Source organism: Narcine bancroftii, chromosome 4, assembly GCF_036971445.1.
Source record: "Narcine bancroftii isolate sNarBan1 chromosome 4, sNarBan1.hap1, whole genome shotgun sequence".
Lineage (NCBI taxonomy): Eukaryota > Metazoa > Chordata > Chondrichthyes > Torpediniformes > Narcinidae > Narcine > Narcine bancroftii.
The window spans coordinates 25096984-25110552 of NC_091472.1; the positions used below are offsets into that span (position 1 = coordinate 25096984).

General features: G+C 40.7%; 1 protein-coding gene across 2 annotated transcripts in view; it reads left to right on the forward strand.

Moving 5' to 3' along the window:
• The window catches only part of exo1 (exonuclease 1), a 54566-nt gene extending 42167 nt beyond the window's left edge, over nt 1–12399 (forward strand). For both annotated transcript variants that reach the window (XM_069930952.1, XM_069930953.1), the window contains 5 exons: nt 68–317; nt 6740–7301; nt 7407–7502; nt 9654–9835; nt 10045–12399. In XM_069930952.1, coding sequence (XP_069787053.1) covers nt 68–317; nt 6740–7301; nt 7407–7502; nt 9654–9835; nt 10045–10189 — 1235 coding nt within the window. In that variant the 3' untranslated portion in view covers nt 10190–12399. The remainder of the gene's footprint in view (nt 1–67; nt 318–6739; nt 7302–7406; nt 7503–9653; nt 9836–10044) is intronic.
• Nucleotides 12400–13569: the final 1170 nt, after the last annotated feature.

Here is a 13569-nt window from a genome sequence, read left to right on the forward strand (position 1 = left end):
TTTGTTCTTGAACATATGTATACTACTGGCATATTTATAGAAATATCTATTTTCTATGAACCACCAGATGAAAATCTTTCAGATGGAGACTTGTTAAGTCAGTACACATTTCCAAATAATAAAAAAGCAAAAAAAATCGAAGAGTGCCTGCAGCCACCATCTCCTTCTGAATTGGAATTGTCCTCATCGTTAACGGACTGTACAGTCACTGAGGAAAGCCCAAGGCCACTCTCCAAGATCCGAAATCGATTTGCTACCATTTTACAGAAAAGAAATGAAGATTCAGGCACTGTTGTTGTTCCTGGAACCAGAAGCAGGTAAAGTGCAATTGGACAGGCTTTTATTATCCGAATGCTGATGTAACGCTGTTTTCAGAATGCCAGATTAGCCTATAAAATTCATCTTAGTCGACCTTTCCGTACAGGATCTTTTACGATTATTTTGGTTGCTGCTGAACACCTGCATGGCTAGTCGAGCTGCTGTCTCGCGACTCCAGAGACTGGATCCAGTCCTGAACGGTGGCCCTGTCAATGTTTAAAATGTAGACCTCCGGTCCCTTCCCATGAGCCCATGCTGCCAAAATATCCCAATCAATCTGTGAGCTCCCCCCCCCCCCACCCCATACATTTTGAAGGGTGAGAGGAAATCCATGCAGTCATGGGGAGAACTTTATGTTGGATTAATGCTATTACGCTTCGCTAACCATGTCACCCCTTAATTAATTAATGCAGTTAGTAAGCAAAACTAGAATACATTGGATTGGGGTAAGATATAGGTATTGATTGTTTAATTGAGGAAAGTCTGATGCTAAGAATATGGGGGTCACTTCTGGGTTGGGAGGCTGAGATTAGGGGATGGTCACAGGGCGATGTCCTGAGTCCCCAGTCGTGCTCAATATATAATGGATTTGAATGACTGTAACATATTCAAGGTTAATGATGATACAAAATCAGGTCTCACTGTGGACTAGGATACACAGGTTCTTCTAAACGAATTTGACAAAATCAAGGTGCAAAGATATAGCAGATAGAATACAATGTAAAATATGACCTCTGGTCAAAGGGGAAAAAAAACGAGCACTTTTGAGACATAGTGAGAGTTCAAAGGGTACTGATGCAGAGGAACCACGGAGATGATATTCAGGTACAGTAAGCTATTGTAAAGACAGACTATTTGAACAGCTATGGGCTTGAGCAGATGAAGTCCTGCAGCAATTCTGTCAAGTCCTCGTGAAACCACACTAGGAATATTGTGTGTGGGCCTGTTCTGCTTACCTCAGGAAGAGCACACCTTCCATATGAGAAAGGTAAGGAAGATTCACAGATTGTAATCAATACATGGAATTATGAATGTGGCGGTCATGAAAGAGACTGGCTGATGCAATGACACGATTTGTTGCTTGACTGAAGAGGGTGCACAAAATCAGTGAACCGGTGCAGACTCGAAAGGCCAACATGGCCTGTTTCTGCTCTGTAAATGTAAATGGTTATATGGTATCCCGCAGGGAAAGATTCAGTTGGAGGAAAGAAGTGATCTCAGTGAAAATGTATGAAATTCTTATTTGGCTTGAAAGAATGGACAGAGGGCTTATGTTCCACTATCTTGAGCATATAGAACTAGGGACCAAAAAATTTAAATTAAGTTCAGCCATTCAGAACAGATGAGCAGAAATGTATTCACCTGGAGGGTAGTGAATCTTTGGCATTCTCTTCCTGAGAGAGGTGTGGAGACTCAGTTATTGACTATAGTTTGATAAAATTTGAGAGGGGAAAGGTATCCAGAATTGCAAATTTGCAGCTGTTTAAATTCCAAAACAAAGAACTTTTACCCTTCCCCTGAGCCTCTCTCTTCCTCTTTCTATCTCCTTTCCTCCAGCTACCCTCTCACTTGTCCTCTTACCTGTTAGACTTTGCTCCTATCCCTACCCCTTCCTCCTCTTAAAAAAGTGGGGGAAAGTATTAAAGGTGGTTAGAGTATTAAAGGTGGTTAGAGTATTGGTTGAGGGACAGGAAGCAAAGAGTAGGAATAAATGGGTTCTTTTCAGAACGGCAGCCACTGACTAGTGGGATACCACAGGGCTCAGTGCTGGGGCTGCAGTTGTTTATGATATATACCAACGACTTAGATGTGGGAGATAGCAGTATCTCGAAATTTGCAGACGATACGAAGTTGGGTGGCAGGGTTAGCTGTGTGGAGGATGCTAGGAGAGTGCAGGGTGATTTGGACAAGTTAGGCGAGTGGGCCAGGACATAACCTTAGGAATCTGTATCTGCCAAATGGACTATTGAACATGCACAGTCTTGAACTTGCTTCAGCCAATTTTAACTGCTAACATCCTGATGATGCATCTAACTTGCTGAAAAACTTTGCATTTACAAACTGTGACATGATTTCTTCAAACGTCGGAAGCTTAAAGTGTTCTCTATTTATTGCTCTATTTAGATCTCTTGGATCCAAGCAAATTCTAAGCTTTCCATTCTTTTTATCTACAATGATGAGTGAACTCATCCATTCCATTGGCTCATCTATCTTCTGAATCACGCTCACTCTTTCCATCCTGTTCACCTCTGCTTTTAATTGCTTTTGAAGCGCAATTGGAACTTTTCTGCATGGATGTATTATCGGTGGCACACGTTTATCCACTCTGATCGTGTGATCTCCTGGAAGGCAGCCTAGACCCTGAAATAGGTCATTGTACTCTTTCATGAGTTCATCATAGACTGTCTCTCCTTCACTTTCCACAATGGGGACTCTTTTTACCAGGTTCAATTTCTCACATGCTGTTAAACCTAGTAAGGCCTGTACATCTTTTGGTACAACGATGAATGCTAGCTTGTGCTCTTTGTCCTTGTGTTTCACTTTGACCATGCATTCTCCTTGCACTGGTATATCAGTACCTGAATATCCTGTCACCTTTAGTTTTGTTCCATACATCTTTGGTTTCTGTCTAATCTTCTTAAAATCAGTCTCTGATATTACATTAATTTGTGCTCCAGTATCCAATTTAACTGAATTTAACAAATGTCATTCACTTTTAATCTCAACATCCAGTCTCTGTTTTCTTTCTTGTTTTCAGTCACAACATCTACATAGAATTCCTCTATTTCCCTTTCATCTACTACATGAACCTTGCTTTGTTGCACTTCGTTCCTACAGCAACGGGCATAATGGTTGCTTTTGTTGCACATATAGCATGTTTTTACCATAAGTTGGACACTTTTTTTTGGTAGGTGTTGTGTACTACATCAACGACATGACTTTCGATTGTCCATTTCATTTTTGTTCGCTGACCACGCCTCTCTTTCCCTTTTGGCGCTCTTTTTGTTCAACTGTTTATGTCTGTTCTTGCTCACTGCATCCACGTTGCATCTAGTTCCACTGAACAGCTCTTTTGCCTGCAACTTTACAGTTTCTGCAGCTCTACAGAGAGCTATGGCTTTTTCCAGGTCTTCACTGATCAGTTGCTGATTTTAGATTTTACCTTTTAAAGTATTTCCTTTTAATTTCCTTCATCCCATGTTTCATCTTGTATTTGTATGTGTGAGTTCCTAGACAACACATGGATGAAGGAAACGGTTCTTTACTTTAGTTGTTGTAAACAACACATGAGGCATTCCATGAGGCTGCAAGTCTCCATTACGGATCTGCATACTATGTGTCCTGCTCTGTGTCATCCCCTGCTGGCAGCCAAGTCTAATCAAACAGGAGCTATAATCCTTAAGGCATTGCTAGTTGCATTGCAACCATGATCACTATAATTGCAATATAAAATGTAACATAATCTGTCACACCATGCTGCCCAAATTACACCCCATTAACCAGCACCCTGATACGGCTTATTTTGGAAGGTTGGGAGGAAACAGGAGCCCCCAGGGGGGAGAAAAACTCCACCCAGACATGGGTAGAATGAGCAAATGGCATGGGAGTCGAAACCAGGTCTGGTCCCAATCACTGGTGCTGTGAAGGCATTGTTCTAACCACTATGTCAACTCCTGCACTCTAAGTAGGTTTTAGGTGGGAAGGATTTTTCCCAAAAGAAATGAAGAGTTTGGGCATGGCATACCTGTTTTTCCCCAGTGCTTTGGAATGATTGCAAACTGGTTACAATGCATTTGGCCCATAGAGCCAGTACAGATAAGATACAAGGGCAAAACTAGTTTCACTTACTGATGCAATAAGCTATTTTCTTCTGGATGCTTATCCAGCTCCCTTTTGAATGCAACAAGTCACTCTGCCTTCACTACTATCTCTGAAAGTGCAGACCATAATCATTGTGTATTTTACCTCGGATCTTCTGCCAATCTTTTTCATTCCACATCCTTAAGGTTTTAGCCACTCTACCAATGTGAACAACTTCTCCCTGCCTGCTCAATCTCTCTTCTTCTTTGGCTTGGCTTCGCGGACGAAGATTTATGGAGGTGGTAAAAGTCCACGTCAGCTGCAGGCTCATTTGTGGCTGACAAGTCCGATGCGGGACATGCAGACACGGTTGCAGCGGCTGCAGGGGAAAATTAGTTGGTTGGGGTTGGGTGTTGGGTTTTTCCTCCTTTGCCTTTTGTCAGTGAGGTGGGCTCTGCGGTCTTCTTCAAAGGAGGTTGCTGCCCGCCAAACTGTGAGGCGCCAAGATGCACGGTTTGAGGCGATATCAGCCCACTGGCGGTGGTCAATGTGGCAGGCACCAAGAGATTTCTTTAGGCAGTCCTTGTACCTTTTCTTTGGTGCACCTCTGTCACGGGGGCCAGTGGAGAGCTCGCCATATAACACTATCTTGGGAAGGCGATGGTCCTCCATTCTGGAGACGTGACCCATCCAGCGCAGCTGGATCTTCAGCAGCGTGGACTCGATGCTGTCGACCTCTGCCATCTCGAGTACTTCGACGTTAGGGATGAATTCTGATTTAAAATAACAGAACCCTTTGCAATCTTTTTTTGATCTGAACACCTCTGCTTTGATCGATCTGTGTAACCGGGGTCCCTCACCCTGCATTCATATTTGTAAGTTTTTTGTGCACTCTGCACACCTTGCAGGGTTGTACCCGAACTGGGTGCAATGATCTGTTTTGGCTGAACCATTGGTTTGTAATTGCTCAAATCGTGAGCTGCTGGAGGAACTCAGTGGCAACATCGACAACCATCCAGAGGTAGAAATGGCCTGTCATCGTTTTGGGTTGAACCCTTTGCTAAGACTAAAGTAGGAAGGGAAGCTATCAACTTTATTAAACTGTCGGAGGGGGCTGGGGTGATAGAGTAGTTGACCAAAGCTGGGAGAGGTGAAGAGGTTGATGCCTTGGGCCTTTGGAGGGGAGAATGTAAATGAGAATAATAAGAAATGGGAGTACTTCAAGAAGAAATGGGAACAGTGGAACTAGGTGGAGATGGGGTTCACTGAAAATTATAAAAAATGATGTTCATGCTGTTGGACTTAAAGCTGTCCAGGAGGAATTTGGAGTGTTGTTCCTTATGTTTACATTTGACCTCACCCTGGACAAGTCCAAGGACAGACATATCTATATGGGAATGGTGAAAGAAATTGAAATGGTTGGCTGCTGGAGAGTCAAGCTTGGACCCACAAACTGCAGGTGTTCGGTGAAGTGGTCACCCAATCTACATTTGGTTTCACTGATGTAGAGGAGACTGCACCACATGCAATGGATTAGGTTGGACAATGTGAATGTAATATTCTGCCTTACTTGGAAATTCTGTTTGTGGACCTGGATAGAAGAGAGGGGGTTGATGTAGGGACAAATATCACACTTTCTGTGATTAGTGGAAAGTGCCTAACTGGGATAAATAAGAAGGCTGCAGATACAATGGCAATTTTTTTTTTTACTAAGCTAGAAAACCAGAGCAATGCACAAAAATGCTGGAGGAACTCTGCATCCATTCCTAATAGGGTGGATGGGGAAGGAAATAGAGACTTGACAATTTGAGAGAGATTGGTCTGAGAGAGGTTGGAAGATGTGGCTGGTGTAAAATGGCCGAAGCTAAAGGAAGTGTTGGAGGATAATGTGTCAAATGCAGAGGTTGTTTGGAGTGTAAGATGAGGACAAAAGGGAACCTGTCCTTGTTCTGCTTAGAGGATAGCAGAATGAGGATTGAAGTACAAGAAATGCAGAAAAAAACATATATAGGCTTTATCAAGGACTGCAAGGGGAAATCCACATTTATTAAAGAGGAATTTTGAATATGATTTCAGTGTTTCCAATTATAAAATCAAGGATATTGAAAGCTTTTGTTTTAACCATTTTCCTGCTATTTTCAAGACCCTTCTTAAGTACCTGCGGGTCTACCCGCTCTGTTGATCTACCCCTTTTTAGAGTTGTCTTATTTGCTTAATTTAGTACTAGCTCACATGGTTACCAGAGAACTAATTAGGATAGTGTGGCTGGTTTGTACTGTACCTCCAAAATCTATAAAACATTCTAGCACATAGAAACTTTGTGTCTTCTTTGACGTGATCAAGTGAATAACTTGCAGTAAATTTGACATGGATGTCTGATTTCCATTAGCTTAACTGACTGACAACATCTGATGTTTAAAGATGGGTTCAATCTTGCTGAACAGTTTGTACTCAGAATTGTAAACGAGAATGAAATGACTATTTGGAATGCAATTAGTATTTAGCAAATGTAGTTAACTGGGAAGAGAAAATGTCATGCTCAAGGAATGTAATTTGAACCCTAAATGCTTTTTGTGGTATTTACTATTCTACATTGAATTCTTCTGTACCACATTTGTAGATTCTTCTGCACACCCAAAGAAGTTTGTGTTCCTGATCAGAACATTGAAACCAAGGTCGTATCTAATGCAACAGAGGAATTGAAGGACCTCAGCCAAATAGGTTATTCTAAGACTGAGAAGAATGATGTTTTAACAACTGTATGCAACGATGAAATTGAACCTGGTGAAAAGCCACTTGAAATTTTGGACACCAGTCCAAGCACAACTCCTACGTGGTTGAATCCGGAGGACAGAAGAAGCTTGAGTGCGTTCAGCTGGTCTGGAGGACTGAAGGAAAAATCGAGGGCTTCAAGTCTTGCTGCTGGTTTATCTGTGTTGCGGCAGTTCCACAGAAAGGTGGCGCACTCATCTCAGAATAAATGCAGTGATGATGGTAAAATGGGAAGAGAAACTCATCAGAATGTGAAACCGTCCCAACCAGACCTTCCAGAACAATCTGAAGAATTCACGGGTCACAATACTGAACTGACGGACTCCACACAGTCACCTCTCAATACAGGATCTTCTCTGGGCAGTGTCAATTCCTTGGGTTCTCAACTATCCACAAGTTCTGATTTGGATGTAAGTTGACTTTTGTTAATGTGGAAATGCTTTCGATTCATTTTCAGAACTGGAAAATTGTTTCGTTATTTATTAATATCCTTTTATTCTTTGTTTTGATGAAAGGAGGCATATGATAGTACATCACCTCATGATCAAAGTTCCAGTCCGCTCACACTGTCATCATTACATGAGAAAACCGCTGTAACTGTAAAGCATAGGGTGAGTGTGTATAACTTTTTATGGTAGAATTATTTCCAATTGGTCATTTAAAACTAAGTGTCATAATTCTGTACTTTGAAGGTAATTATTTATCAATATTTAACTTGTAATTTGTATCCACTGTTGAGATTGGGATTGGTTTGACAGTACTGCTGTCATTTTATAAAGAATTGTAATAGGGGAGAAATCTGTTGCATCTATGGGGCAGCATGAATTGATTTCCTTATTCAATACCATGTAGTAGAGTTTTACAGCACAGAAACTTTTCTATGGCCCACCTTGACCATGCAAACCAAGCTGGTCCCATTTGCCTGCATTTTGGCCCATATCCTTCTAAACTTTTCCTGTCATTGTATTTGCTTATAATTTTTACTTGAAACTTTTCAATTTTACTTGAATCGCTTTGACATGTTATTCCATATACCCTCACCCTCTGGTGCTTCTTTCACCCCAATTAAATCTTTCCCCTCTCCTTAAATATATGGCATCCAGTTTTAGATTCCCCTACCCTGGGAAAAAGACCAGGACTATTTTTCTTGACTTGACCTTCATGATTTTATAAGGTTCCCCATAGCCTCCTACCCTCCAAGGGGAAATGTGCCAGCCTATCCACCCTCTTCTTGTAATTCAAGCCAACCAGTCCTAGTAGCATTCTCATGAATCTTTTCTGCACCCTTTCCAGGTTAATATCTTTGCCATAGCTGAGTGATCAAAGCTGTGCACTCCCCCCGATGTAACATGACTTCCTCCTCAACTCACTGACCTGATAGATGAGGGCAAACGTGTCAAACACCTTCTTCATTAACCTGTGTCACCACTTCCATGGAATTATCTGTCTATATCATCGGTTTTTTTTTTAACCACAACTGTGTGAGACCTTCCCTAATTTAATTTTCCAAAGTGCAACACCTTGAACTTGTCCGAATTAAATTTCATCCGCCCTTTCTTTGGCCCACTTTCCCAGTTCATCAAGATCAGTGGTTTCAAGCATTTTCTTACCATTTGCACAGCACCTTAAGCAATCCCTATGCCATAGATGCTCAGTGATAAGTAAGGGATCACTTAAGGTGGCCTGTGAGAGGGGGAAAAAGGGGTTGAGAACCCCTGCTCTAAACCCAATTGTTAGTGAAACATTTGGCTTGAGAAAAATTGTCATTGGCCCACTTCCTTTGGAGTTCTGAAACCGTGCACATAACGAGTCAATTAGGGACAATTGGGCCTTGTTTTCTTTTCACCTCACGCAATACAGATATTTTTTGGATTTTTTTTGTGTAGTTGGTAGGAGTACAGAACAAATCAAAATTTGACTGCTTCACAGGCAAGGGAGCCCATAAATATTGAGCAAGAGGCTTCATGGGGCCATAGTCAAAACATGGTTGAGAATAGCTGCACTTTACCACCAATTTTGTGTCATCCGCAAACTTTCTATCTGTGTTAACTACGTTGTCAACCAAGGCATTGACTTAGATGAGAAGCAGAGAACTTGGCACTTATCCCTGTCAATGTTCACAGGCTTCCAATCTGAGTAACAATGGCCCTCTACTTACCACCTTCTGTCTCCTACCTTCAAGCCAATTCTCTATCCATTTGACTGGCTCACCCTGGGTCCTATGTAATCTGACCAAAGGGGTGTTGGAAAAAATAAAAGATTAAAGTCGCATCTATTGATATGTTGAGAATAATCTTAAAATCTCGTGCTTTAAAACCCTATTTCTCTTTAGTCTCAGGTTTTTTTTTTGCTTTGAATTTGGATTTTATTGTCAAACCCAGTATTTACTACCCATTCTTTTTGACTGATGATAAGGTGATAGTGACAGCTGAGAAACTGGATACTCTATTTCAGAGCGGATTCGAGAGTCAATCTGATTGCTTTAGAATAGGAAATGTGCCTAGTGATTCCAAAGTAAAGAAGTTGTTCTCTTCTGAGATGACTGATAAAACTTTATCTCTTGTTACTGCTGAGCAGTGTTAATAGGTTTAATGCAAAACTATGCAGACAGTAAAAGCCCCCAGTATCTGGCACATATGGGGATTGATAGATGCCAGATAAATTTGCTGGTTACTTGAGACAGCATGTTGCTGGAATTCTAGATAACAGGGATCTTATGGTAAATGGATTTGGTGCAATAACCAAATGCGCTTATTGTTCAGGTTCCTGGATTACACAGACTGAGCTCTGGATCTGCTAGAAAGTACACTAAACTGAAGCTTCCAGGACCAGCTAAAGCCAGTGGATTAACAAAAAGGTCATTAAAATTTGTCCCAAACAATGAGAACAAGCCTGAGCTGCAAGCCACAATCCATGACCTATGGAAACAATTTGAGTTTAAACAGTAAGTACAGCTAATTAGAGCAGCGTTTAACATGGGGTTATGGTCTGTTTATTTACTGCCTGTTTTCTTAATTATGATTGAGACCACCTTTTTTTTTCATCTAACTCGTCACATTTATGTCTTGTCAAAGAGATAGTTTAATTCAGATGAGAATCTTGAATGTACCTTCATTTTGAGTTGTTAACTAAAGAATTTTTTTTCCCCCACAGGAAATCCAAGATGCTTCAATGTGGTGAAAAACCTGATCCAATGTCCCCCATCAAGGACAACTTGAAAATCTTGACTCCAGAGACTGATCAAAGTATTTTATTAAGATCTGAATGTATTTCTGTGCAGAGGCCCATACAATGGTGAGGAATCCCATGAGGAATTTGAACTCCACGTAACTAACAATGTCAAATCAAAACCAATTTATCAACTGACGGTGGCATTAATTTGCATATTGCATGCAATCCATCATCTCCTCTTTAACTACTTGAATTAAACTTTTTTAAAAAGGCAACTGGTTTTGATAAGTTTTATTACGTTACAGGAATTTAGTTTGTTTCTGATTCTTGTCTGGAAGTGTGGATTCCTAAACTTAAAGGTGGGAAAGTTGAATGTTTTCTTCTTTATAGTAATATCAAAGAACTCACATCTTCTCCAAACCAATCAAGTTGTACTGTAGAAAGGTAAATTGCCAAATTAACCATTTGGGACAGCAAATTGAACATTGTTCTCGATGCACAAAAAAAATGTTTGCAATAAATTGAACTATTTTAGAAATTATGCCCTAGGATTTTGAATTTTGACTTGAGCAAGACAAGGAACAGCTGGCTTGGTTTAATAACTTTACTTTCAGAAGACAGAATTTGTGACATTTGGAATTATCTCAATATTGGTGTATTAGTCTAGAATTGTTTTTTTGGTTGTTTTTCCAGACTCTTTTGTGTAGTCTTCCAAAGGCGCTCTTTGCCTTGGCGAGTCTGTTGTCTATCTCGTTGTCGATCCTTGCATCCGATGAAATGGTGCAGCCGAGATAGGTAAACTGGTTGACCGTTTTGAGTTCAGTGTGCCCGATGGAGATGTGGGGGGGCTGGTAGTCATGGTGGGGAGCATCGCCTTCCGAAGATCATGTTATATGGCGAGCTCTCCACTGGCCACCGAGACAGAGGTGCACCAAAGAAGAGGTACAAGGACTGCCTAAAGAAATCTCTTGGTGCCTGCCACATTGACCACCGCCAGTGGGCTGATATCGCCTCAAACCGTGCATCTTGGCGCCTCACAGTTCGGCAGGCAGCAACCTCCTTTGAAGAAGACCGTAGAGCCCACCTCACTGACAAAAGACAAAGGAGGAAACACCCAACCCAAACCAACCAATTTTCCCTTGCAACCGCTGCAACCGTGTCTGCCTGTCCCGCATTCGGACTTGTCAGCCACAAACGAGCCTGCAGCTGACGTGGACATTACCCCTCCATAAATCTTCGTCCGCCAAGCCAAAGAAAGAAAGTCTAAAATAGAGTTGAACATTCAAGGATTCTTTTTTCTTTCAGCCTGCGCCTCTGAATCAAATAATTGTTTTCTTTTTGTGGCTTTATTACATGCATTAATTTATATTAACTTAATCAAGAAACATAATTTTAACATTTGAAATTAACTGCAACATTTTTTCCACTCTCCCAATCCCATCTTTAGTTCTCTGCCCTGCCCTGGTTCTTGCCCAATTGCTTCGTAATAAGTAAAGAGTTGCCATTGAGAATTTATTTGCTGAATTGGCTTCATAAAAAAGTTGTCATAGATTAATTAAATAGGAATTTTTATTTATATCGAGTGAGTACTATTTATAATGTCAGTCATGCTTCAATGATACCACTCTTATCTATGTTCTACCTCTGAAGAATTGTATCTACACTCCTGGTCCATTATGCCCTCTGGATGAAATGGAACAATAAACATTTCCCCCACCCCTCTCCATTTGCCCACCTCATTAAAGATTAAATGGTAGAATTTTGCCAAGTCTTCATCAAGGTCTTGTGGGTTAGTTCTCTTTAACTAACATAATTGAAGAGATTATCTGGTCATTGTCATTGCTTTATGTGGGAATTTGCTCTTGTGTTTCCTACATTTATAGCATTAATGTCACTCATTGACTGTTAAAATAAGTTAATTGGAAGAAGCAATACAGAACAGGATATCCAGCAACTAGTAAATAAATTATGATGACTAATAAGGGGATTGTTGTAGGTTGCTAATTCTCAGGATGGATCAATTTTAACCCATCCCAATTTATGGATTTTGTCTGCCAACAAGCTCCACTGCTGCTCGTGTTCTGAATTTTTTTTCCATGAGGTAAATATTTTGGGCTTTGCTTCTATAGGAAATATCTATAAGCTGATAAAGCTATTGGTGGAAGTGACCATGTAAAATTTTAACCAAGATATTTTGTAGCACAGTACAGAAAATGGATTTGTATATTGATTGTAATCTTCACCAAGCTATTTCCATTCACAGAAATCAATCTTTTGTATCTGTCTTGGCTCGTGCCTTGTAAAAGATTGTGCGAATAAAGCCCTGAAAACACTCAATTCTTTTGATATATCTGTTGGCCAGACATTCAAGTTTATTATATCATGTACCAAGATGCAGAGATGGAGCTTGTTTTTTAAGCATTCCAGTTAGATAGCTCATACATAGAACCATAGAATATTACAGCACAGAAACAGGCCCTTCTAGTCTGTGCCAAACCATTTTTTTTTTGCTTAGTACTACTGACCTGCACCCAATCAATAGACCTTCATATCTCTCCCATCCAAATACCTGTCCAAATTCTTCATCAGTGTTAAAACTGAGCCCGCATCCATCACTTCAGCTGGCAGCTTGTTCCACTCTCCCATCACTCTCTGTGTGAATCAGTTCCCCCTCATGTTCCTCCTAAACTTTTACCCTTTCACTCTTAACCCTTGTCCTCTGGTTTGTATCTCATCTACCCTCAGTGGAAAAAGTCTATCTACATTTACTCTGTCTAACCCCCTCATAATTTTAAATACCTCTATCAAATCTCCCCTCATTCTTCTACGCTCCAGAGAATAAGGTCCTAACCTGTTTAACCTTTCCCAGTTCCTGAAATCCAGGCAACATCCTAGAAAATCTTTTCTGCACTCTTTCTATCTTACTGATATCTTTCCTGTAGTTAAGTAACCAAAACTGCATACTCCAAATTTGGCCTCACTAATGTCTTAAACAATTTTATCATAACATCCCAGCTCCTATATTCAATACTTTGATTTATGAAGGCCAATGGGCTCAAAGCTCTTTACAACCCTATTCACCTGTGACACTACTTTCAGGGAATTGTGTATCTGTAATCCCAGATCCCTCTGTTCTACTGTACTCTACAGTGTCCTACAATTCACCGTGTACGTCCTTTCTTGGTTTATCCTTCCAAAAGGGGTGGCACAGTTGACGTAGTGGTTAGCACAAAGCCTTTTTAGCACCAGCGATCAGGACCAGGGTTCGAATCCTGCGCTGTCTGTAAGGAATTTGTACATTCTCCCCGTGTCTGCGTGGGTTTTACTCAGGGACTCCGATTTCTTCCCACCATTTGAAACATACCAGGTTTGTAGATTAATTGAGTGCAAATTGGTAACTATGCCATAAGGGATGAGGCTGTCAATCATCTTTCTTTTGAAACACAGTACAATTCCAATTATGCAAAATCCTCAGTTATCTGAAATTTTTTTCAGAGCTGAACTGTT